The sequence below is a fragment of the Saccopteryx leptura genome, chromosome 2, assembly GCF_036850995.1.
Source record: "Saccopteryx leptura isolate mSacLep1 chromosome 2, mSacLep1_pri_phased_curated, whole genome shotgun sequence".
NCBI lineage: Eukaryota > Metazoa > Chordata > Mammalia > Chiroptera > Emballonuridae > Saccopteryx > Saccopteryx leptura.
In genome coordinates this window covers 244,096,799-244,118,668 of record NC_089504.1, presented here as the reverse complement: position 1 = coordinate 244,118,668, position 21,870 = coordinate 244,096,799, and the positions used below count along the sequence as shown (strand labels likewise).

The 21,870-nt window shown below is 53.6% G+C and overlaps 1 protein-coding gene across 7 annotated transcripts in view; it reads left to right on the top strand.

Annotated features, from left to right (window-relative positions):
• The first annotated feature begins 202 nt into the window (after positions 1-202).
• The window catches only part of SH2B3 (SH2B adaptor protein 3), a 39,937-nt gene continuing 18,269 nt past the window's right edge, over positions 203-21,870 (top strand). For 4 of the 7 annotated variants that reach the window (XM_066370905.1, XM_066370903.1, XM_066370904.1 and 1 more), the window contains exons 1-2: positions 204-579; positions 14,394-15,155. In XM_066370905.1, the coding sequence (XP_066227002.1) occupies positions 14,421-15,155 (735 nt within the window). In that variant the 5' untranslated portion in view covers positions 204-579; positions 14,394-14,420. Of the gene's footprint in view, positions 580-750; positions 881-1,123; positions 1,268-14,393; positions 15,156-21,870 lie in introns of those variants that run through there. The other 3 variants (XM_066370901.1, XM_066370902.1, XM_066370906.1) reach the window with 3 other exon arrangements.

The window sequence follows — 21,870 nt, the reverse complement described above, 5'->3', positions numbered from 1 at the left end:
AAGGCCCCGCCTCATTCAACCCTCCGTTTGAGACTCTAGGCTAGGACCTGGTCAAACTCGGAGAGTCAGGGTTTGTGGGCGGGGCCTATCGTAGCCCCGCCCCTAGCTAGTCTGGCTCGCGGTCGAGCAGGGGCGGGGGTCGTGTGGCCCCGCCCCGTCATGGCCCCGCCCCTGCCGTGGCCGCCCTCCCCCTCTGGGCTCCGCTAGCACAGCCGGTTCCTCTTTACATAACGGCGCGGGGCGGCATGGGCTCGGGCCACCGCCTCCGCCCGGCCGTCCGCCCGGACTATCGCGGCCCGCGGTGGCGACGGCGGCGGCAGCAGCTAAGTTTCCCCGGCGGCGGCCCGGGGGCGCATCCTCCCGCAACTGTCAAGCGCTGACGGCGGAAATGATGAGACGCTGGCCATTTTCCGAGCCCGGGTTTCCTGCCTGAGCCCCGCTCGAGCGAGCCGCGAGCCAGGAGCCGGCGCGCGGGAGAGAACGTGCCCGGGGCGGGGGCCGCCCACCCCCTCGGGATTTCGAGGGGCCGGGGGCGAGCGACGCCATGGGCCGGCCGGGCCCGGACCCCCTCTCTCTCAGGTAAGCCTGCCTTTCCCGGCGCTCCCGTCCTCAGGGATGGGAGGGCTTTCATGGGGGAAGCGGAGGCCCGTGTCCAGTGCTGTCCAGTGTCTGCGCACTCCCACAACAGCCCACAGTGTTGTCCTGCAGCTAACTCGAATGAGGATGTTCCGGGGCGACCCTTCTTCAGCTCCTGCGACACCCCACCCACACACGTGTTGGAAATGTAATGAGGGTGGCCGAGGCAGTGAGGGAAGCGCTGAGAGGCTACGACCAACACCCCCAGCCCGTCGAGGGCAGCAGTCCCCTCAACTTGTGCCTGGTGAGGAAAGGTCTGGGGCACCTCTTGGTACCTTGAAAGTGAAAGTAGTCAAACTGAGGCTGTGAGACTGGAAGAGCTCTCCAGCGGTCACTCCCTTCCCTCTCTCCCAGGCAAAGCCATTTGGCTAAGGTGGCGGCACCCCAATTTTGGAAGCCTCTCTCCCCACTCCCTGCATTGTGGGGGTGAGTGGGTTCAGGCACCCCCATGCCACTGAATTTTTTTAATGTTATTTATTCATTTTAGAGAAGACAGAGAGACCGAGAGAGAGAAGGGGGGGAGGAGCAGGAAGCATCAACTCCCATATGTGCCTTGACCAGGCAAGCCCAGGGTTTTGAATCAGTGACCTCAACATTCCAGGTCGACGCTTGATCCACTGCGCCACCACAGGTCAGGCCGCCCATGCCACTGATTTTTAAGGTTCACAAGGGTTAGGGGGTTCCCAGAGTCCAGGTTACTTTGGTCTGGGACCCTTAACCAGGACCTGGGGCTCCAGGGGAATCCTCCCACCAAAAAGAAAAAATGGAAAATAGAGGTGGTGCGTTGGATTGATAGGTCAGCAGAGCCAGGAGGGTATTTCAGACCTTTAATGCCTAGTGAAGAAATCCCCTCCCTCCCTTTAGCCACTGGGGCTTTTGGAATTATGGGGGCTGCATTTGAGGAACTGCATTTGCCTGTCCTGCTTCTTTATTTTTTTAGTTTCCTCATTCTCCTGTTTCTCTTCCCCATTCCCTGGGCCACGATGATGTAGGTGAGGAGGTCACTGCCTGCAGCTGGGGGCTTTCAGGGAGGGGCACGGCCAGGCCGGACCTATTGGGAGGAAGTGAAATTGGGATGCGGACAGGGGTTTCAGAGCAGAGCGCCAAGGTCCAGCTTTGGGGGCGGCAGGGGCTGAGATCTGATCTGCACCCCCCTTGCCTAGGAGGTGTGAGAATTCCCTGACACCTGCCAGCTGCCAGGCTCAGCTGGGGCCACCAGCCCATTCCACATGCCCATTTACAGTCCAGCCACAGGGTCCAGCTGGCGGGTGCATGGGGCTCCGGGGTTGTGGGCGTGAATTGTGTCTGGATTTCCCATCACTGACCTGGCTGCCAGAGCGGAAACAGCTCTGGAGGCTGTCGGGGCCTGAAGGGGCTGAGACCCAGCCCTAATGGAGGGAGAGCAGGCAGAGTCCGCCTGGGCGGCCTGGGGTCAGCGGATGAGAGGCCAAGGCCTGTTGGGGAAGTTGGAAGGGTTTTTAAATATACTTTTTCTGTGCCTTTTCCCACAACCCCCCTCTGGGAAGGAAAATCCTCTGAGCCAAAGGGTGAACATTCCTAGAACTTGTTGGAGTCCCTGTAGCTTCGGAGGCGAGGCTGGGGTGGGGCTGGCTGAGGGGTCTGCTGCTGGGGTCTGAGGACCAGCAGGGCTCAGCAGTGGTCGTGGAACACCCAGCAGGCTCGGACCTGGTTCTCTCACAGTCTCTTTCCAGCTGAGGGCAGGGGCAAATGACATACGGGAGCCCTGGTTCCCCATTATGTTAAATGGGGTGATGACAAGTTTGTGGTAGAGCCTTCATGAGCGAGTGTATGAGAAGCACCTGCTGCCTGGCAGAGACAGGGCTCAGTTACAGGTGGAGGTAGTGATTTTATCACTGCCATCCTTAGTGTTACTGGCAATGGAATGTTTGTTAATTGGCACCTCAAGCACCTCCAGCATGGTTAGCCCCAGGGCTTCCTGAGTCTTGGGGAGAAGAGGCTGAAGACCCAGGTAGGATGAGCCTATGGTGTTTCCTGGCTAGGAAACTTTGCTTAACCACCCCAACCTGGTTTTTTTTTCTGTTTTTTTTTGTTTGTTTGTTGTTGTTTTTTTTTCATTTTTCTGAAGCTGGAAACAGGGAGAGACAGTCAGACAGAGCATGCGCCCGACCGGGATCCACCCGGCACGCCCACCAGGGGCGACGCTCTGCCCACCAGGGGGCGATGCTGTGCCCATCCTGGGCATCGCCATGTTGTGACCAGAGCCACTCTAGCGCCTGGGGCAGAGGCCACAGAGCCATCCCCAGCGCCCGGGCCATCTTTGCTCCAATGGAGCCTTGGCTGCGGGAGGGGAAGAGAGAGACAGAGAGGAAAGCGCGGCGGAGGGGTGGAGAAGCAAATGGGCGCTTCTCCTGTGTGCCCTGGCCGGGAATCGAACCCGGGTCCTCCGCACGCTAGGCCGACGCTCTACCGCTGAGCCAACCGGCCAGGGCCCTTCTCTTTGTTTTTTATTTTTATTAATGATTTTGAGAGAGAGAGAGAGGAACAATGTTTCTCTATGTGCCCTGACTGGGGTTTGAACCGGCAACCTCTGCATTTCTGGATGAACCAACAGTGCTACCTGGCCAGCCTCAGTTTTCTTATCTGTCAAATGGAGGTGTACCTACTTCTTAGGATCCTTGGAACCATAAGTGAGTGAATTCACCAAGTGTTTATAATGGCATGATCAGGAGGAGGAGTAATAATGAGATTAATACTGTTTGCTGTGGATATGAGCTCTGCTTTATTTGTTTATCATTAATTAATTAACATATTCATTTTAGAAGAGAAATAGAGAGAGAGGGAGAGAGAAGGGAGGGAGGAGGTGGGGAGAAACAGGAAGCATCAACTCCCATATGTGCTTTGAGCAGGCAAGGCCAGGGTTTCGAGCTGGCGACCTCAGCACTCCAAGTTGACGCTTTATCCACTGTGCCACTACAGGCCAGGCAAGCTCTGCCTTTTTAAAAATTATTGACTTTTATTTTATTTTATTTTTCCAGAGACAGAGAGAGAGAGAGAGATAGACAGGGACAGACAGACAGGAATGGAGAGAGATGAGAAGCATCAATCATCAGTTTTTTGTTGCGACACCTTAGTTGTTTATTGATTGCTTTCTCATATGTGCCCTGACCGTGGGCCTTCAGCAGACTGAGTAACCACCTTGCTCAAGCCAGTGATTTTGAGCCCAAGCTAGTGAGCCTTGCTCAAACCAGATGAGCCCGCACTCAAGCCGGCGACCTCGGGGTCTCGAACCTGGATCCTCCGCATCCCAGTCTGACACTCTATCCACTGCGCCACTGCCTGGTCAGGCTATTTTATTATTATTATTATTTTTTTATAGAGATAGAGCGAGAGTCAGAGAGAGGAATAGATAGGGACAGACAGACAGGAATGGAGAGAGATGAGAAGCATCAATCATCAGTTTTTTGTTGTGGCACTTTAGTTGATTGCTTTCTCATATGTGTCTTGACCAGGGGGCTACAGCAGACCGAGTGACCCCTTGCTCAAGCCAGCAACCTTGGGTCCAAGCTGGTGAGCTTTTGCTCAAGCCACATGAGCCCGCACTCAAGGTGGCAACCTCGGGGTCTTGAACCTGGGTCTTCCGCATCCCAGTCCGATGCTCTATCCACTGTGCCACCACCTGGTCAGGCTATTATTGACTTTTAAAGAGAGAGAAAGGGAGAGAGACAGAGAAAAATTGACTTGGTGGACTTGTTCCACTTATTTATGCTGTTATTCATTAGTTGTCTCTTGACTGTGCCCTGACAGGGGATTGAACTGACAATCTGGGCATGTCAGGATGATGCTTTAATCCACCGAGCCACCCAGCCAGGGCCTAGCTCTGCTTGTTTTCCTACCAGCGCCTCCTCCCCCTCACTTTTCTGAACCCTGGGCAGGAGCCTTCTCTGACAGAGAACTTTCTAACACAAACCAGGTTCTGGAGAGCCACTCCAGAAATGTCAGTAGCATATCTCGTGTTGGGTAGGCAGCCCTGCAGGAGATCAGCCTGTGGGGCCCCTTGGATGTCAGGGTCCAGCTGCCCCCCTCCTCAATACCCTCCACCTTCTGGACTGAACCTCTCCTTAGGCAGAGGGGCAGAGGAGGTGGGGGCTGGAGGCACTTGGAGGAACTTCCCGCTGCCAGTCCTAGTGCCTGCTTACTTTGAGTGGCAGAGACAGGACACATAAAGCACTTAGTGCTGGGTCTGGCACTTATTATTATTATTATTATTATTTAAACGTGAAGCCTTTCCTGCTAAGTTCCTGCTTCAGGTAGCAGCAGCGGCTTTGAAGCCAAATATGGGCTCTGCCAGCTTGGAGCTGTGAGGCCATGGGCAACTTACCTGACTTCTCTGGGTCACACCTGCCCTTTGGGGGCCAAGAATCCCAGCCTCTCCAGGGTAGATAAGGGTGTATGTGAGCTCATATTCAAAGTATATGAGCCAGGCACAGAATGTTGGGTATGATTTCTATGGCTGTGTGACCTTGGGTTGTCCCCAATCTCTCTGAGTGACAGGTCTCCTCACCTATGACATGGAGTACAGATGACTACCCGATAAGGGTGTTTTGAGAAGAGGCATGCGCAGTACCTGCCATACAGTCAGTAACCAATAAGTGTGAGCTCCTACTATTAATGCCCAAGAGGGGGCTGGCACTTAATTGCCAGGTTTCCTAGGAAAAGGGGCCCTGGGGGCTCAGCATTTGGTGCTGGGTGGGGTGGGAAGCTACTTCCATCTGGCAGACAAAAGAAGCCTGCTTCACAGAGACCAAAGGTATAATGCAGGCTGCTCGTTCCCAGCCAGCCCATTTCCAGCTCCCCTTGCTCGCTGAGGAAACTGAGGCGGGCAGGCTGCCCAGGGGAAGTGACTCAGCTGGGGTCACTAGCTGAGTAAGGTCTAATTGGACCCAGGAGCCCTGCACCCCAGCTCCCTGGCTTCCAGGGGCCCAAGGTCCCTGGGGGACTAGGCAAGTCCGAAGATCACAGCTGGATCCTGCTTACTTAAACCCTGAGGCCTGGGTGACCAGTTTTCCTGGGTCAGGGCTCCAGGTTCCCACTGGCCACTGCAGGGCTGCTCAGCCCAGCGCCCTTCCTCCTGGCAGGGGCAAGGGGCATTTCCCCAGGAGAACTGGTCCTCCTGGCGTCCCCAGGGCCGCCCACGCTGCCCGGGCCGCCCAGACCGGAAACAGGGCAGCTGAGCAGATGGCTGGAAGATTTTTCCTCCCACGCCACCCTGTCAGGGGTCGGCAGGGGGGCTGGGCTGCAGGCTTCCTCGTAAGTCAGGCCCAGAGCCTCTGGGGGCCTGCCCGGATGTGGGCCCCCACCCTGGCTGCCAGGGGGAGTCTGCTGCTGCCCCATGTGTCCCTAGGGAGGCCTGGGAGGGAGGAAGTTTGTGCCCTGCTCACCGGGAGCTGACTCACAGGGCGCCTGACGGTGGGGGCAGGGAGAGTGGCCTTGGGGGACCAGGGGACTGGAAATGCAATTGGTAGAGGTAGACACAAGAGGGCCTTAGGCACGGAATCTGGCTTCTGAGAGCTGGCACTCTGGTGGTAGCTCACAGTTGGGGCCCAGAGAGGGTGATGAGTATGCAGAGAGGCACAGGAGTAGGCGGGTGTGAGGGCACCCCTCCTGAATCCCCCCCCCCAAAGCAGCACTACTGATGGGGGTGGGGGAGCTTGCTGAATGCTTCCCCTTGTTAGGAGCCCACCCTTCTCCCTTTAACCCTGGGGCAGGTAACAGGACGAGGTCACATGCAGGGACTGGGAGGGGGTGGAGTTTGTAGCATACTGCCTATTCTTGGGGGGATGGTCCCTGTCTTTCCCCACTCCCCACCCCTGGTTGGGGCCAGGGTGTCAGGCTGAGGGTGGAGGCAGAGGAAGCAGAGGACATTTCCTGTCTAGCACACTGCGCGGGCCTGATAAATGTCCCTGAGCACTAGGTGACCTGAGGAAGTACATCAGGGTCCCCACTGGCAGCCTAAGGGTCTAGGGCAGACTCTACCTCTCAGCCTCCCAGAGGCCCCAGAGCCTTTGTTCCCTGCTTCCCGGGGCCTTCTCCATAGTCTTGTCAGCCTCAAGGGCAGCGGGTCGCCTGCCACCAGTGTGTGTTGCCATCCCTCCAACTCCCTGGGCTTCCTGGGGCAGGGGGTCTGGGCTTCTGGAGAAGCTGGTGCTGTGGATGGGAAAGGCAAAAATGTTCCTGTGGCCTGGAGTCAACCTGGAGGCCTCTCTGGAAGAGGTGTCTCTAAAGGTTTGAAACTTCCTTCCCAAACACCTGGGAGCAGGGGTGCTGTGGACCTGGGGGAGGGTGGAGGCTATGACTGGCTCCTTTTACTTCATTTACCATAATTTAAAATATCCTCCCCAAGCCTTGGCAGGACAGGAATTCCCATGGGTGTGTAAGGGCCTTCTCTGCACCTGGTCCTGATAATTAAAAAAGAAACATTAGCTGAGATTACATTACCCACGTGACTGGATGGAGGTGAGTCTGTGAGCCATAGTCTCTGGGATCAGGGGCCCCACAGCTCAAAACCAGGATCCCAGCTGACTTGCTAGAGGCTTGAGGGTCCCTTAGGGTGGGTGTGCTTGAATAGGGGACACCAGAGGATAGGTTAAGACTTCAGGGCTTTGGCTCAGTTGCCCTTAGCAGGCACTCTGGTGGACAGGGTTGTTCTGAACTTGGGATCCTGGGAGGCAGACCCAGCAATTCCTGACCCTAGGATGGCAGGGAGGCAGCTCCCGAATCTCCATGTGTTTACTGTGGAGATTTGGGAGTGGGGCACCAGGATAGGGCCTCCTGGCATTGCATCCTCCTTGCCTCTCACTCTGCTGTGGGGTTTGGGGGAATCCGGAGCCCTTCCCCACAACTGGGAACTCCCTGTCCCAGAAGGCCAGGCTGAGCAGGTGGGGGGAACCTCTGGGTTTTCAGGCCCCCACCCCCGTGTGGAAAGCTCTTTATCCCAGGCTCCCAGATACTCTGGTGGGGGGATAGAGGTGCTCCAAAGATCTCCCAACTCCTACTCATGGGAATCTCCAGGTGATGAATAATTCCTGTCAAGAGCTTTTTAGCCCTGATCCCAAAGTTGGCATGATCTGATCAATTGCTTTCTCCATGCCTGGCACATACTATAGTAAGTGCTCAATAAATAGCTACCACCTGGGCCGATGCCTAAGAAGGAGACCACCTTCCTGGGGCCTGGCTGCCCACAGGGCCAGGAAACCTCCCAGGCACTGCCCCCTCCCTGGTTTGGGCCACAGCTGAGGGCTCCAGCTGGTCATTTCCTGCTCCAAGCAGCCGCCTCTCCCTTGAGAAGGCCTTTTGTTCAGTTCCCACGATGCCCCCTGCCCAGCCCCGCCCCGCCCCCTAAGCCAGACTCTCCTGCTGGCTCCTCATGGAAGGCGTGCCTGACCTCTGGAGCTGGTGAGCCTCTTTTCTAACAACAATAGTAATAAAGTGGCAACAGCCACTCGTTTCTTGAGCTCTGTGCCAAGCACCCCACAGACATCAGTCCTTAGAATACTCCTAGTGAATGCCAGGAGAACATCAGCCCATTTTACAGATGGGGACACTGAGGTTCAGGGAGGGAAGCTCCTCTTCTGCATCACCCGGCAAGGAAGTGACCCAGGTTCGGTTGGTAGCTCCACCACAGAGAGGTCATCTGGGTAGGGGTCTCGAGTTTCTCGGAGCCTGACTGCCTTTTCTGTCAGTCCTCCTGGGTCAGGAATGTGATTCTAGAGCAGGGGTCCCCAAACTTTTTACACAGGGGGCCAGTTCACTGTCCCTCAGACCGTTGGAGGGCCGGACTATAAAAAAACTATGAACAAATCCCTATGCACACTGCACATATCTTATTTTAAAGTAAAAAAACAAAACGGGAACACATATAACATTTAAAATAAAGAACAAGTAAATTTAAATCAACAAACTGACCAGTATTTCAATGGGAACTATGCTCCTCTCACTGACCACCAATGAAAGAGGTGCCCCTTCCGGAAGTGTGGTGGGGGCCAGATAAATGGCCTCGGGGCCACATGTGGCCCGCGGGCCGTAGTTTGGGGACCCCTGCTCTAGAGTGTGCCGTTTGACAGCCTATGTCCACCGCAGGAGTTCATTAATTGGTACAGCTGATTTTTCCAGAGCACCTGCTCTGGCCAGGCCCTGGGGAGTGGGCAGGAATAGGAGGGCCTCTCAGTCCACGGGGTTCACAGCCCTGGTGGAGGGAGATGGACGACAGGCAGTATCACTCACGTTTAGTGAAAGCAAGCAGGGTTCTAATCCCAGCTCTGCCCCTCACTGGCCCTGTGACCCTGGGCAAACCACTCCTCCAGCACCTCAGTTTTCTCAACTATAAAATGCGCATATTGCTGGGCCTCTGCCCTCCACGGGGAATACTCCAGTGAATAAATGCAAAGTGTTTGGCACAGAGCAGAGCACATTGACAGCATAAAGTAGTATTTTTTATTTTTGTTTCTCTCTTTTCATCCTGTGGCAGTTTTTCTGATCACCTGGAGGGTTTGGGAACTGAGCAGAGGAGCTGAATGAGACCTTTATATCCTGTCCTGGCCGCACTCATTCTTTCAGTAATCGTTCACTAGGGAGCGAGTCTTCCTTGTGGTGTGCATGTTAGGGTGCCTTGTCTGCAGGGTTTCCTTCATCCTGTGCTGTGGGACCTCTGTACTTAAGTTTCTCCGCCTGTAAAATGGGAGCAGTTACTGACCCTACCTCCGGGTGCCCTCATGTAGCTTGAGGGGAGTTAATGATTTATGAGGGTAATTATGCCTGACCTGTGGTGGCACAGTGCATAAGGCATTGACCTGGAATGCTGAGGTTACCAGTTCAAGACCCTGGGCTTGCCCAGTCAAGGCACATACGGGAGTTGATGCTTCCTGCTCTTTCCCCCTTCTCTTTCCCTCTCCCTCTCTTCTCTCTCTAAAATGAATAGTCTTAAAAAAAAATATATATATATATATATATATATATATATAAAATAAAATATGAGGATAGTTAGAAAGATGTGTGAGGTGTAGCAGGTACTCAGTACACGTCACTCTTTTTTTTTTTCTTCTTTTTTTTTTGCATTTTTCTGAAGCTAGAAACGGGGAGAGACAGTCAGACAGACTCCCGCATGCGCCGACAGGGATCCACCCGGTACGCCCACCAGGGGGCGACGCTCCGCCCACCAGGGGGCGATGCTTTGCCCCTCCCGGGCTTCGCTCTGCTGCTGCGACCAGAGCCGCTCTAGCGCCTGGGGCAGAGGCCAAGGAGCCATCCCCAGCGCCCGGGCCATCCTTGCTCCAATGGAGCCCCGCCGCAGGAGGGGAAGAGAGAGACAGAGAGGAAGGAGAGGGGGAGGGGTGGAGAAGCAGATGGGCGCTCCTCCTGTGTGCCCTGGCTGGGAATCGAACCCGGGACTCCTGCACGCCAGGCCGACACTCTACCGCTGAGCCAACCGGCCAGGGCCAGTACACATCACTCTTATAGAGAATTTGGTGAGGAGGATGGCCAGCCATCACCTGGGCAAGGACGGAGCTTGAAGTGGGCACAGCTGTTCTAAGGTTCCTGCGAGGGTTTGGCCCTGCTGTTAGACTTCGAGACTGACACGCAGGGCTGGACAGAGACAGGTGTCCCAGGCAAAGGGACAGGCAGACAGAGGCCTGGAGTACACAGGAGGTAGGTTGGCCCATTGGGGGGTACTGGCTGCCATGCATCTACCAGAAGAGCTAGGGGTTGCAAATTCAAAATGCAGCTGAACTCGTGCATCTATTCATCCACTAGACATTTATTGAGCTCCTGCTGTATGCTAGGAACCAGGGATAGAATTAGGGGGCTCCTGGCCTCGTGGAGCTCAGTGTGGTGGGAGATAGTCACTAATGAAATAGTCATGGCTGTTGAATGATAGTGTGTGCTGAAGGACAAGTCAGGGTGTGACTTGGTTGGTGAGCTCAGGGAAGGCTTCTTGTGTGTGAGACTGGATGCAGACAGAGCAGCTGGAGGCAGCTGGCATGCTTGGGGGCAGACCCCACAGAGTCCTGTGGGTGGAAAGGGAGCTTGGGGCTAGACTCGGAGAGCTCTCTAGCTCCCCCAACCTGTGAAGATGTGAAGACTGTGCCTGCCTCCGCTATGTCAAGGCCTGGGCGAGGGGTGGCTGCAGGGTTGACGAGGGTCCAGATCATCCAGATCACCCATATGTGCAGGTAAAACCCTCCCCCTTCAGCGACAGGGCTTGTGTTCTTGGCAGCATGGTGGTCAGGGGCACATGTGGCTCCTTTCCCTTCCCTTTGCCTGACAGCTTCTACTGACTAGGCAAAGAGCCTATATGTATGTGCCCAGGACCCTGTGATGTGCAAAAATGTCAACTGTATGCACAGTACCCTCCCAGCTGGGGCAGAGGCACCTACTCTGTGCTATCTGGGGTGTCCTGCTTTGATCACCTGCAGGGTCACCTCCGTGGCCTGGAGATGGTGAAGTGGCAGAAAGAACCCAAATTTCTGGGTTCAGATCTCTGTTTACAAGGACTCCTTATAGCCATCTTCTGAGGTCACTACCATACCCTTTTTTTTTTTTTTCATTTTAGAGAGGAGAGGGTGAGACAGAGAGGAGAGACAGAGAGAGAGAAGGGGGAGGAACTGGAAGCATCAACTCCCATATGTGCCTTGACCAGGCAAGCCCAGGGTTTCGAAATGGCAACCTCAGCTTTTCCAGGTCGACGCTTTATCCGCTGAGCCACCACAGGTCAGGCCATACCCTTTTTGATAGACAAGGGACCCAGAGTTCAGAGATCCAATCTGTGTCAGGCCACACAGCCCGTGTGTTTGTGTGTGTGTGTGTGTGTGTGATGTAGCCCTAGGAGAGCAGGCATTCCTGTGTGGGTTCCGGCTGTATCCCCAGGGCCTGGCACAGTGCCTGGAACATAGTAGGCCCTCAGGAGGCAAATGAGCAGCCATGACTGTGTCCCCGGTGGGGGCCCAAGGCCAGCCTGGTTTAGTTGGAAGAAGGCCAGTGCTGATGGTGACAAGAGCGCAAGGGTTCAGCACCGCGGACAGCAGAGGGTGGGGGGCTTCTGCCCTTTTTGATGGCTGGTGCCCCTTAAAGGATGTAGGGGGTGGAAGGAAGGGAGCCCCAGCTGGGAGAGGTGGGCAAGGGTTGTCTGTCCTGCTGTTCCCCCATCAGAGCAGGAAACGCACCCCTTGTGAGTCTAGTCAGTTTATTCTTTATATTTACATTTGCTATTAGCTAGATATGTTTTTATATTTATTTTTATTGGCAATAATAATATACTCTCATTGTAACATTTAAATAATAATATAAGTAGCCAACCCTGATTAAGCTTTTCCTAGTTTCTGAGGCCTTTACATTAGTTAACTCAATCTTCATAACTTTCCTATGAAGTAGGTATAGTCATGGTCCCCATTTAACAGATGGGGAAACTAAGGCAGAAATCAAATAATCTCACCTGAAGTCACATGACTAGTAAGTGATGGTGCTGGGATTTGAACACAAGCGCCAGGCTTCGTGTTTTTTGTTTTTTGTTTGTTTGTTTTTTTTTTTTTTTTTTTTTTTTTTTTTTTTTTTTTTTGTATTTTCTGAAGCTGGAAACGGGGAGAGACAGTCAGACAGACTCCCGCATGCGCCCGACCGGGATCCACCCGGCACGCCCACCAGGGGCGACGCTCTGTCCACCAGGGGGCGATGCTCTGCCCATCCTGGGCGTCGCCATGTTGCGACCAGAGCCACTCTAGCGCCTGGGGCAGAGGCCACAGAGCCATCCCCAGCGCCCGGGCCATCTTTGCTCCAATGGAGCCTTGGCTGCAGGAGGGGACGAGAGAGACAGAGAGGAAAGCGCGGCGGAGGGGTGGAGAAGCAAATGGGCGCTTCTCCTGTGTGCCCTGGCCGGGAATCGAACCCGGGTCCTCCGCACGCTAGGCCGACGCTCTACCGCTGAGCCAACCGGCCAGGGCCTGTTTTTTGTTTGTTTTGTTTTGTGTTATTTTAAACAGGAGAAAATAAAAATTTTTATACATGTGGATGGGGAATTCACATAAACATGACATTCCAAAGACAGTGAGGCAGCATTGGGTATATAAGACATTTTTGGACAAAGTAAAAGGGGAGCAGGTATTTGATCGCAGAAGCGAGGAGGCGATTTACTCGTAGGTGAGGATGAGCTAGACATACAGGGCAGGAAAATTCTTGCTAGGCGACCCAGAAACAATGCAACACAGAGTATCTAGCTAACAAGCTATGTGTTCTTCACCATATTTTCAAAAGACAAGTAATAACAGTCTTCCTTGGTTATTTTTCCCCTGCACCCCAGTCCAGTTCCTCCCTAGAGGTCACCACTGTTTCTGGATGTGTTTGCTCCAACCACAGCTTTCTTGTACCTGTAAAAATTGGCAACTTGGTTTCGTGTGCATGTGAATAGATCTCAGTTTGTACTGCTCTGTGGCTGGCTTCTTGTGCTTCCTGGTGCACCTTGGAGAGCTCATGGGCGGGGGGGGGGGGGGGGGGGGGGCCACAGACATTCCCCACCCTTTCCCACTGCTGCCCAACACTGCAGCCTGCAGGGGCACCACAGCCTCTGAGGGATGGGCATTTAGGTTATGACAAGAAACAAAATCTGAGATGTTCTAAATTAAAATTACAACAGCCCAGAGAGTGAAAGAGAGCAGTTCATAGCTGTGGGCCAGCTCCGACAAAAGACTGCTCACATTCCTGCGTATCTGTTGAAATTTAGGAGTAATTTCCAAGGGGTGATTTCCATAACTATTGAAACCCAGGAGCCTCCTCTTCTAATTTAGACCTGAAGTCCCTGATCTGCTGCCCAGAGGAGCAAGCATTTGAGGGTATGAGTGGGAGGTGTTTGCATTGGCTTCCCCATCCCCTTTATCTGTAGCTAATGTAAATCCTTTCAGAACGGCTTAACACCCCCCCACACATACACACACACTCGATACATAAAAATACACAATATTGCCTGACCTGTGGTGGTGCAGTGGATAAAGCGTCGACCTGGAAATGCTGAGGTTGCCGGTTCGAAACCCTGGGCTTGCCTGGTCAAGGCACATATGGGAGTTGATGCTTCCAGCTCCTACCCCCCTTCTCTCTCTGTCTCTCCTCTCTCTCTCTCTCTCTCTCTCTCTGTCTCTCCCTCTCCTCTCTAAAAAAAAAAAAAATGAACAAAAATATACGATATTTGCAAAACTCCAGGACATGTTGGTCTTTCTTACCTAGCCATGCTGCTGATAGGTTAGACTCCATCCCCCAAGGCCAGCCATCTATTTATTTATTTATTTATTTATTTTGTTAGCAGTGGCCTAATAAACTCTTTCTTTTAGGAAGGCTTTCAGCCATGGAAGTTAAAATTTTTGTTTATGGTTGTAGTTACTTTTTCCCTATTATAAATATTAGGTCAGAAAACGTCCAGCGGGGCGCGTCCTGTATGTGCCTCTCTGCGCATGTAAGCAAGTATTTCTCTTGCATACTTAAATGTGGAAAGACTGGGTCTGAAACTGATCTTGCCAAATCGCCCTCCAAAAAGGCTTTATGTAGCCCTTAATGGTACCTGCGACTTGGTAGGAAAGTGCCCATTTTGCTATATCTTCCCCAGTAGTAGGTGTTATGAATAATTTTCAATTTTAGACCTTGTGCCTGGTGAATAACAAGTTCCCAGTGGTGGTTTTAAGTAGTCATGTCTCAGCGGCCTGCTCACACTGCTTGTCGCCTCCCCGCTCTGTGTCTTGTAGCCTGGCCGCTCCACCTCGGTCTCCGCCATGAACGGGCCCACTCTGCAGCCCTCCTCGGCCTCCTCCACGCCTTCCACCTCCGTGCCCACCACCTCAGTCCCGGCCCCGCGGGGCTGGAGCGAGTTCTGCGAGCTGCACGCGGTGGCCACGGCCCGGGAGCTGGCCCGGCAGTACTGGCTCTTCGTCCGTGAGCACCCGCAGACGGCGCCGCTGCGCGCCGAGCTCGTGTCGCTGCAGTTCACCGACCTCTTCCAGCTCTACTTCTGCCGCGAGGTGCGCCAGGGCCGAGCGCCCGCGCCGCCGGCTCGCGACTACCGGGAGGCGGGCCGCGGGCCCCCCGCCAAAGCCGAGGCGACCCCCGCCGAGCCGGCCACGGGCCCCGCTGCCCCCGCCCTGCCCAAAGCCCGCAGCTCGGAGGAGCTGGCCCCGCCGCGGCCACCGGCGCCCTGCGCCCTGCAGCACCTGCGCCACAGCCTCCGCCACATCATCCGCCGCCGCTCGGCCGGGGAGGTGCCGGCCGCTGGGCCCGCGGGGGAGGCCCGCGCCAAGGCCGGCCTGGCCAGGAAGCTCCTGCCCTGGAGCCTCGCCCGGGAGCCGCCGCCCGAGGTCCTCAAGGAGGCGGTGCTGCGCTACAGCCTGGCCGACGAGGCCTCCATGGACAGCGGGGCGCGCTGGCAGCGTGGGCGGCTGGCCCTGAGGCGCGCCCGGTGCCCCGACGGCGGCGGCGCCGACCGCGTGCTGGAGCTCTTCGACCCGCCCAAGGTAAGCGCCACAACTGCCTGCTAGCAGTCAGCGCGGTCGCTGGGGCGAGGGTGGGGACAGGAGGGCGGGCCTCTAGTGTTTGGCAGGTGGCTGCAGAGTGCCCAGAGATGTGTACCTTGTCAAAACTGTTTCTTTGAGAATTATTTGATTTACAGAAAGGTTGCAAAGGTAGTGCAGAATTTCCTTGTACCCAGCACCCAGTTTTGCCTAATGTTAACATTGTGCATTACTGTTGGTCTTTGTCGTAACTAAGGAACCCACATGGCTCATTACTGTTAACTAAACTGAGGTTTCTTTGGATTTTGCTGTTTTCCCCCAACGTCTCATTTCTGTTCCAGGATACATATTCGATCCAGTCATTAGGTCTCCTTAGGCACCCAGTGGCTGTGACAGTTTCTCAGGTTTTTCTTGTTTTTGATGACCTCAACAATTTTGAGGAGTCCTGGTCAGAGAATTTATAGAATGTCACACACACCATGTGTGTGTCACCTGGGCTGTGGAAGGTTCGTTCGAGGTCCTTGGAAATTCTGACCCAGACTGACCATGACAGATAGGAGGCTGTTTTAACCATCATGGAATTCCTTTGCGCATCCTCCATCCCGGTCCCTGACCCCGTGTTTTGTGGATGTCTTTCTTTCTTCCCTGTTTTTAACAGTTTTGTCTTTTCCCTTTTCAACCAACATAATTCTAGCTGTGCAGCCGACGCTGAGGGTCGTTGTTCCACACACCTGTTCCATCTCTGACTCAGGTGTATCAAGTTGAAGGGACCTTCGGGCTCTCATAATTCCTTTTTCTTGGTAGTCCTGTGCTGTGCTCAGGACTTGCTCTAGAAAGGGAGCAGAGCACATGTGATCCTAGCTCTCAGGAGTCACAGTCTGGGTCAGGAGACTGGCCGTTATTCATTCATTTGTTCAACAGATGTTTAATGAGCACCTACTATGTACCAGGCACATGCTAGGGATGGGGGAAACTGGCATTGTGGTGGGGCTATGGAAGAAGTAACCTTACATGTGAGCATGGGATTATTGATACATACTCTATTGTAAAGGTGGAGCAACAGGGTCTCTGCAAGGCTAACTGAGGGCCCCTCATTTGGTGGTTGGGACTGGGTGTTGTCAAATAATCCTCTCTTGTGAAGTAACCATTTCTCTCTCTTTATTATTATTATTATTATTTATTGAGAGGCAGGGAGGCAGAGCCAGACTCCCGCATGCCTCCTGACTGGGATCTACCCAGCAAGCCCTATATCAGGCGGTACTCTGCCCATCTGGGCCACTGCTCTGTTGCCCGGCAACCAAGATATTTTAGCGCCTGAGATGAGGCCATGTAGACATTCTCACTTTCCCAGGGCCAACTTTGCTCAAATCATTTGAGCCATGGCTGAGGGAAGGGAAGAGAGAGAAATAGGGGGGAGGGAGAGGTAGAGAAGCAGATGGTCGCTTCTCCTGTGTGCCCTGACTAGGAATCGAACCTGGGACTTCCACATGCCAGGTCTATATTCTACCACTAAGCCAACCGTCCAGGGCCAGTAACCGTGTCTTTAAATGCATTGTGGTGTCACATGCACACACTCAAGTGTGAGATGTACACCTGAGGCTCCAGGAGTGTGTGTGTGTGGCTCCCTCAGTCAGTATCCCCGCCCACACTGACTCCTGTCCCCATGGATTACAATTCTCTGTTTTTGAACTTTTTGTAAGTGGAATCACAGGATATGCTGCCTTTTACATCTGGCTTCCTTGGCCCCAGCATAATGTTTTAGAGATCGTGATCTCGTGTTTGTTAGAAGGTCATCATTTCTTTTCATCACCGAGCACTATTTCATTGTTGATGCACCACAATTATATAGTTTATCCATGCACCTGTTGATGGATATTTGGGTCGTTTCTACTCTGGGACTTTTATGAATAATGCTGTTATGAAAGTTGCATGTGGGTCTTTGTGTGGACAGATGCTTCCCTTTCTCTGAGGTAGAGGCCTAAAAGTAGGCTTACTAGATCACGTGTGGCTTTAACTCTGTAAGAAACATCTAAACTTTTCCAGAGTGGCTGCATGACTGTGTATGTGAACTTTCACTTCAGCCCTTCAGTGGTCTGTACTAGTGTCTCATGGTGGCTTCAATTTGCATTTTCCTGATGACTCAGGAAGTTAAGCACCTTTTCATGTGTTTACTGGATTTTGGAATGAACTCTTGTGAAGTGCCTGTTTTTATTGAGTTATCTATCTTATTGATTTGTAAGGGTTTTTATATAGACTGGATATATTTACACTTCTTTTGTATTGTAAATATCTCCGGCTCTGTGGGTTGGTTGCCTTTTTACTCGATTAAAATGGAACCTTCTCATGAACAGTTCTTAATTTTAATGAAGTCCAGTTTATCAATTGCTTTCCTTTATGGTTAGTGCTTTTTGTGTTCTGTTTAAGAAATCTTTACTTACCCAGTGTCATGAAGCTCTTCCTTGTCTTTTCTTCAAGACAAGGAAGCCATCTTTATTGGCCACAGACAATTAACTCAGTTGGTGAAGAGTGGCGTCCCGAAACGACAAGGTTGTGGGTTTGATCCCCAGTCAGGGCGCACACGGGAAACAACCAAAATAAGCATGACTGAGTGAAGCAAAAAATGCTTCCCTTCCCCTCTCTCCCTTCCTCTCTCTGTCTCTCTAAAAATCAATAAAAATTAAGCCCTGGCTGGATAGCTCTATTGGTTGGAGCATCATCCCAGAGCACAGAGGTTGCTGGTTCGATTCCCTAATCACGGCACATAGAGGAGCTGCTCCATGTTCCTGTCACTCTCTTTTTCTCTCCCTGCCTCTCTCTCTCTCTCTCTCTAAAAATGAAAATTAAAAAAAAAAAAAGCAGCTTTATTGTTTGGGCCTACCCGTTTTGGACCATGATCCATCTCGAATTAGATTCTGTGTGTGGTGTGACGTGGTAGTCACAGTTCTTTATGTTTCAGCACTGTTTGCTGATGTGCTCTTTTATCTTAAACCCAGTGCTTCTGGACACTTCTGTTTAATTTGTGCCAAAACCACGCTGTCTAATTACCAAAGTTTCAGAGTGAGTTGTGAGAAAGTGACTTTGGACTAAGATCTTGATCCCGAGTTAAGAATCTCTGGCTGTTCCAAGCAGAAGGAACAGCATGGGCAAAGCCCTGAGGTGGGAAAGCATTTTGTGTGTTTTGAAGAAAAACAGATGAGGCCGGTGTGGGGGGAGCAGAGAGGGAAGATGGGGTTGGGGGGGAGTATGTGAGGGCAAAGGTTCCCTGAGGACTTAGTATTTTATTCCAAACAATAGGAAGCTGTCGGAAAAATACAAGTTCAGATAAAAACTCATTTTCTCATCACTTTTAAAGTTTCGAGGCTGTGACACCGTGAAAGACAAGTAATAGCCCAAACACATCTTAGCTGCATGATGGTGTGGGGTTCCCTGTAAAACCTCACTTAAAAACAAAACAAAACTGCTGCTGCTTAAAATAAACCATTTTGGAAAACCAGGTGTCAGGAGTCAGATGGGCCTGACCTGGAATAATGAATTAGTTCTTTCCCAGCTTGGAGGCCTCAGGCAGTGTCGTCACCTCTCTGTGCCTCAGTTTCCTCCTCTGTACAAGGGGCCTATTCATAGCTCCCGCATCCTGGGGCTCATGTGTTCACTGGGAAGCGCATCTGCTGAGCGCCTGGCACAGGGGAGCACCCAGGGTCACCAGCCCTCCTTGTTGTCTATCATTATGGTTGTTATGGTGATGACTCTGAGGCTGAGAACACAGACTTATTTCCAGGGCCCCAGTCTGAGTCTTCAGGGCTCAGCAGTGGTCATCTGGCCCTGGAGGAGGGCATCGATGTCCCTGGGGCTCACCCCTCTGCCCAGGCTGCCCCAGGCTCTGGCATAGGCTCAGTGGTCACTGTGTGACCCTGCTGCCCAAAGGGAGCAACCCTGGGGGTTCTCCCTCATCCCCCCCCCCCCCCACTGCAGTGTCTGGCCTGACAGTGAAGGGCTATTCTGTCAGTTTCTGACAGCTCATGAGTGTTGGGTCCCAGCTCCACCTCTGACCAGCTGTGTGACCTGGGCTGGTCACTTCCCCACTCAGAGCCTCAGTCTGTCCTTCTGTAAAGTGGGGTCATTCTAAGGGCTGCAGTGGGAGGGAGCTTCACGTTATTGGATGTGTAAGCAGAAGCCCCAGCCAGGCTGCTACACGGAATTGGAGGAGACCTCTGTGGCAATTTTCTAAGGTCTGAAGAGGGGTAGAGAAGTCGCTGTGTTCTCTGGTTTCACTGGCATCCCTACAGGTGGACAGGAGGTGAAGCAACCCTCCCTTCCACTCTGCATTGGCCCTCAGGGGAGGTGGGGGTTTGCTTCTGCCAGAGGATGGCCAATGAAGGCCCCTTGGCAGGAGGTGACCTCTGGGGTAAGAGAATGTGCCAATCTTGAAAGATCTGAGTGAAAGTGTCCTAGGCTGAGGAAATGGCAAGTGCAAAGGCCCTGTGGTGGGCACGAAGCAGGAGTCTTTGTTGGGCATGGTGATTTTAGATTTTATACTGGGAGCACTGGGGACCTTTGGAAGAGTTTGGCCCAGAGGGGCTGAGACACTGGCTGGGGCTGTCCAGCAGTGGGTGTGAGCTACAAGAGCTCTCTGGGGCTGCTGGCATCTCTTGACGTCAGGCTGGCAGTGGGAGAGTGGGGCATGATTCTGCTCCTAGAAGATCCTTCAGTCATCGTGTCTGCTCTTCCTGTGGCACCTCCCTCCCCTCTGATCCCAAGAGGTCCCCACTCCCAAGCTAGCCGCCACAAGATTGAACCAGCTCCCTAGAGTCAGAGGGTTCAGAGCGCCAGCTCCCAGCTAGCTGACATGCACTACCCTACTTGGCTGTCAAAGGAAAGATAAGAAAGTTGGATTGGTTGCCAGTATTGAAGAACATAAAATGGAGAGATTTCACATAAGAATCCAGACTCGCCTGACCAGGCGGTGACGCAGTAGTTAGAACATCGGACTGGGATGCGGAAGGTCCCAGGTTTGAGACCTTGAGGTCGCCAGCTTGAGCACAGGCTCATCTGGTTTGAGCAGAAAGCTCACCAGCTTGGACCCAAGGTCACTGGCTCTAGCAAGGGGTTACTCAGTCTGCTGAAGGCCCGCGGTCAAGGCGCAAATGAGGAAGCAATCAATGAACAACTAAGGTGTCGCAATGAAAAACTGATGATCGATGTTCTCATCTCTCTCTGTTCCTGTCTGTCCCTATTTATCCCTCTCTCTGACTCTCTCTCTGTCTCTGTAAAAAAAAAAAAAAAAAGAATCCAGACTCCTGGTTCCTCTTACGGAATCTGTGTGCCTGGCACTGTGGGGCTAGCATTGCTGAGAGTGGGTCTGAGCCCAGCCCGAGCTCTGCAGAGGGAGGCCGTGGGGTCCCAGCGGAGGGGAGAGATGACAGAAGCAGCCACTGGGCCCAGGGTGGCTGGCCGTGGGGCAGAGGCTCCCCGGGAGCTGGGGGTCCGTTTTCTCATGGAGCATAACTGGCTGGCCCTTTGCTCTTTTGGGCCACAGGTCCCCTCTGACCAGGCCTCCAGGCGGCTGAGACAGTCTCAGAGTCTTGCCAGCCCTGTGGTTCTGGGGGCTGAGCCTCAGTTTCTTTCACCTGTACAGAGGGTGATGCTGGGGTTCTACTCACTGTTGAAAAATGCCTTTTTTGCCAGCCTTGATTTGGCACTTGGTACATCCCAGACACCTTGCTGACTGAGAGTCCTTGAACCCTCACAGCAGCCTTGGGAGGGAACATCGCAATGACCCCCACCTCACAGATGGAGAATTGAGAGAGGGTAGGTGGCTTGAGCAGGGTCACTGAACCCTCAGTGCTGAGGTGGGGCTGGGCCAGCATGAGGCTGCACCTGGTGCCTCGCAGTCTCCGGGACTCGCTGTCGCTGGCTGCGGCAGTCAGCCAGTGGCCCTCTTTGGGTAAAGGCGTCTGTTTTGAGTTCTCAGACCAGAAGAGGCTCCCTGTGGCCATTTTGTCCAGTGCCACCATATTACATATGGGGACACTGAGGCCCAGAGGGATGGCCAGTGTCCCCTTCACCCAGTGTGTCCTGCCCTTGGGCTTTGCTGCTCAGTCCAGAGAAGAGGCAGAGGAGGAAGGTGGGGGATATCTCAAGGGGGCCTTGGGCCCCTCACCTGTGTCCCCAGGGGAAGTGGTCTGAGTGGGAGTGGCTGGTCTGGCTGGTCTTGGGTGCAGTCAAGAGTGGGCCAGGCAGTGAGGGCCAGAGACCTTCCCGCTTGGCTCCTTCAGAGCTGGTTACCCTTGGACAAATTACTTGATTTTGCTGGGCCTCAGCTTTCCTCATCTGTAAGATGGGATGGTCACAGTGCCTGCCCGTTTGCGGGGTGTGATTGTGTGGGGGACACTGGGGGTATACTAGGTGCTGCCTGGGCAAGCGAGGGGCAGCCTGGGCCCCGTATCCAGGCGCCGGCCATTCCTGGGGCCCCTGGCCAGCCAGGAATGAGGTCACCTGGCCCTAGCCTCATAGAGCGCATAGTTCAGCCAGGGAGACAGCATAGGGGCCTGGGTTTGTGACCAGAGGCAAGCCAGGCCTTGGGACCCCTTCGCTCCCCGCCTGTGCCCAGGGTCTGCCCAGGAGCAGGCAGTTCTGGAGGTGTGGGTATGGCCAGGCCATGTGGGCAGCAGGTCCCCGTGAAGCATGGGTGGTGAGTCGGCTGACACCTGCACCCCGGGCA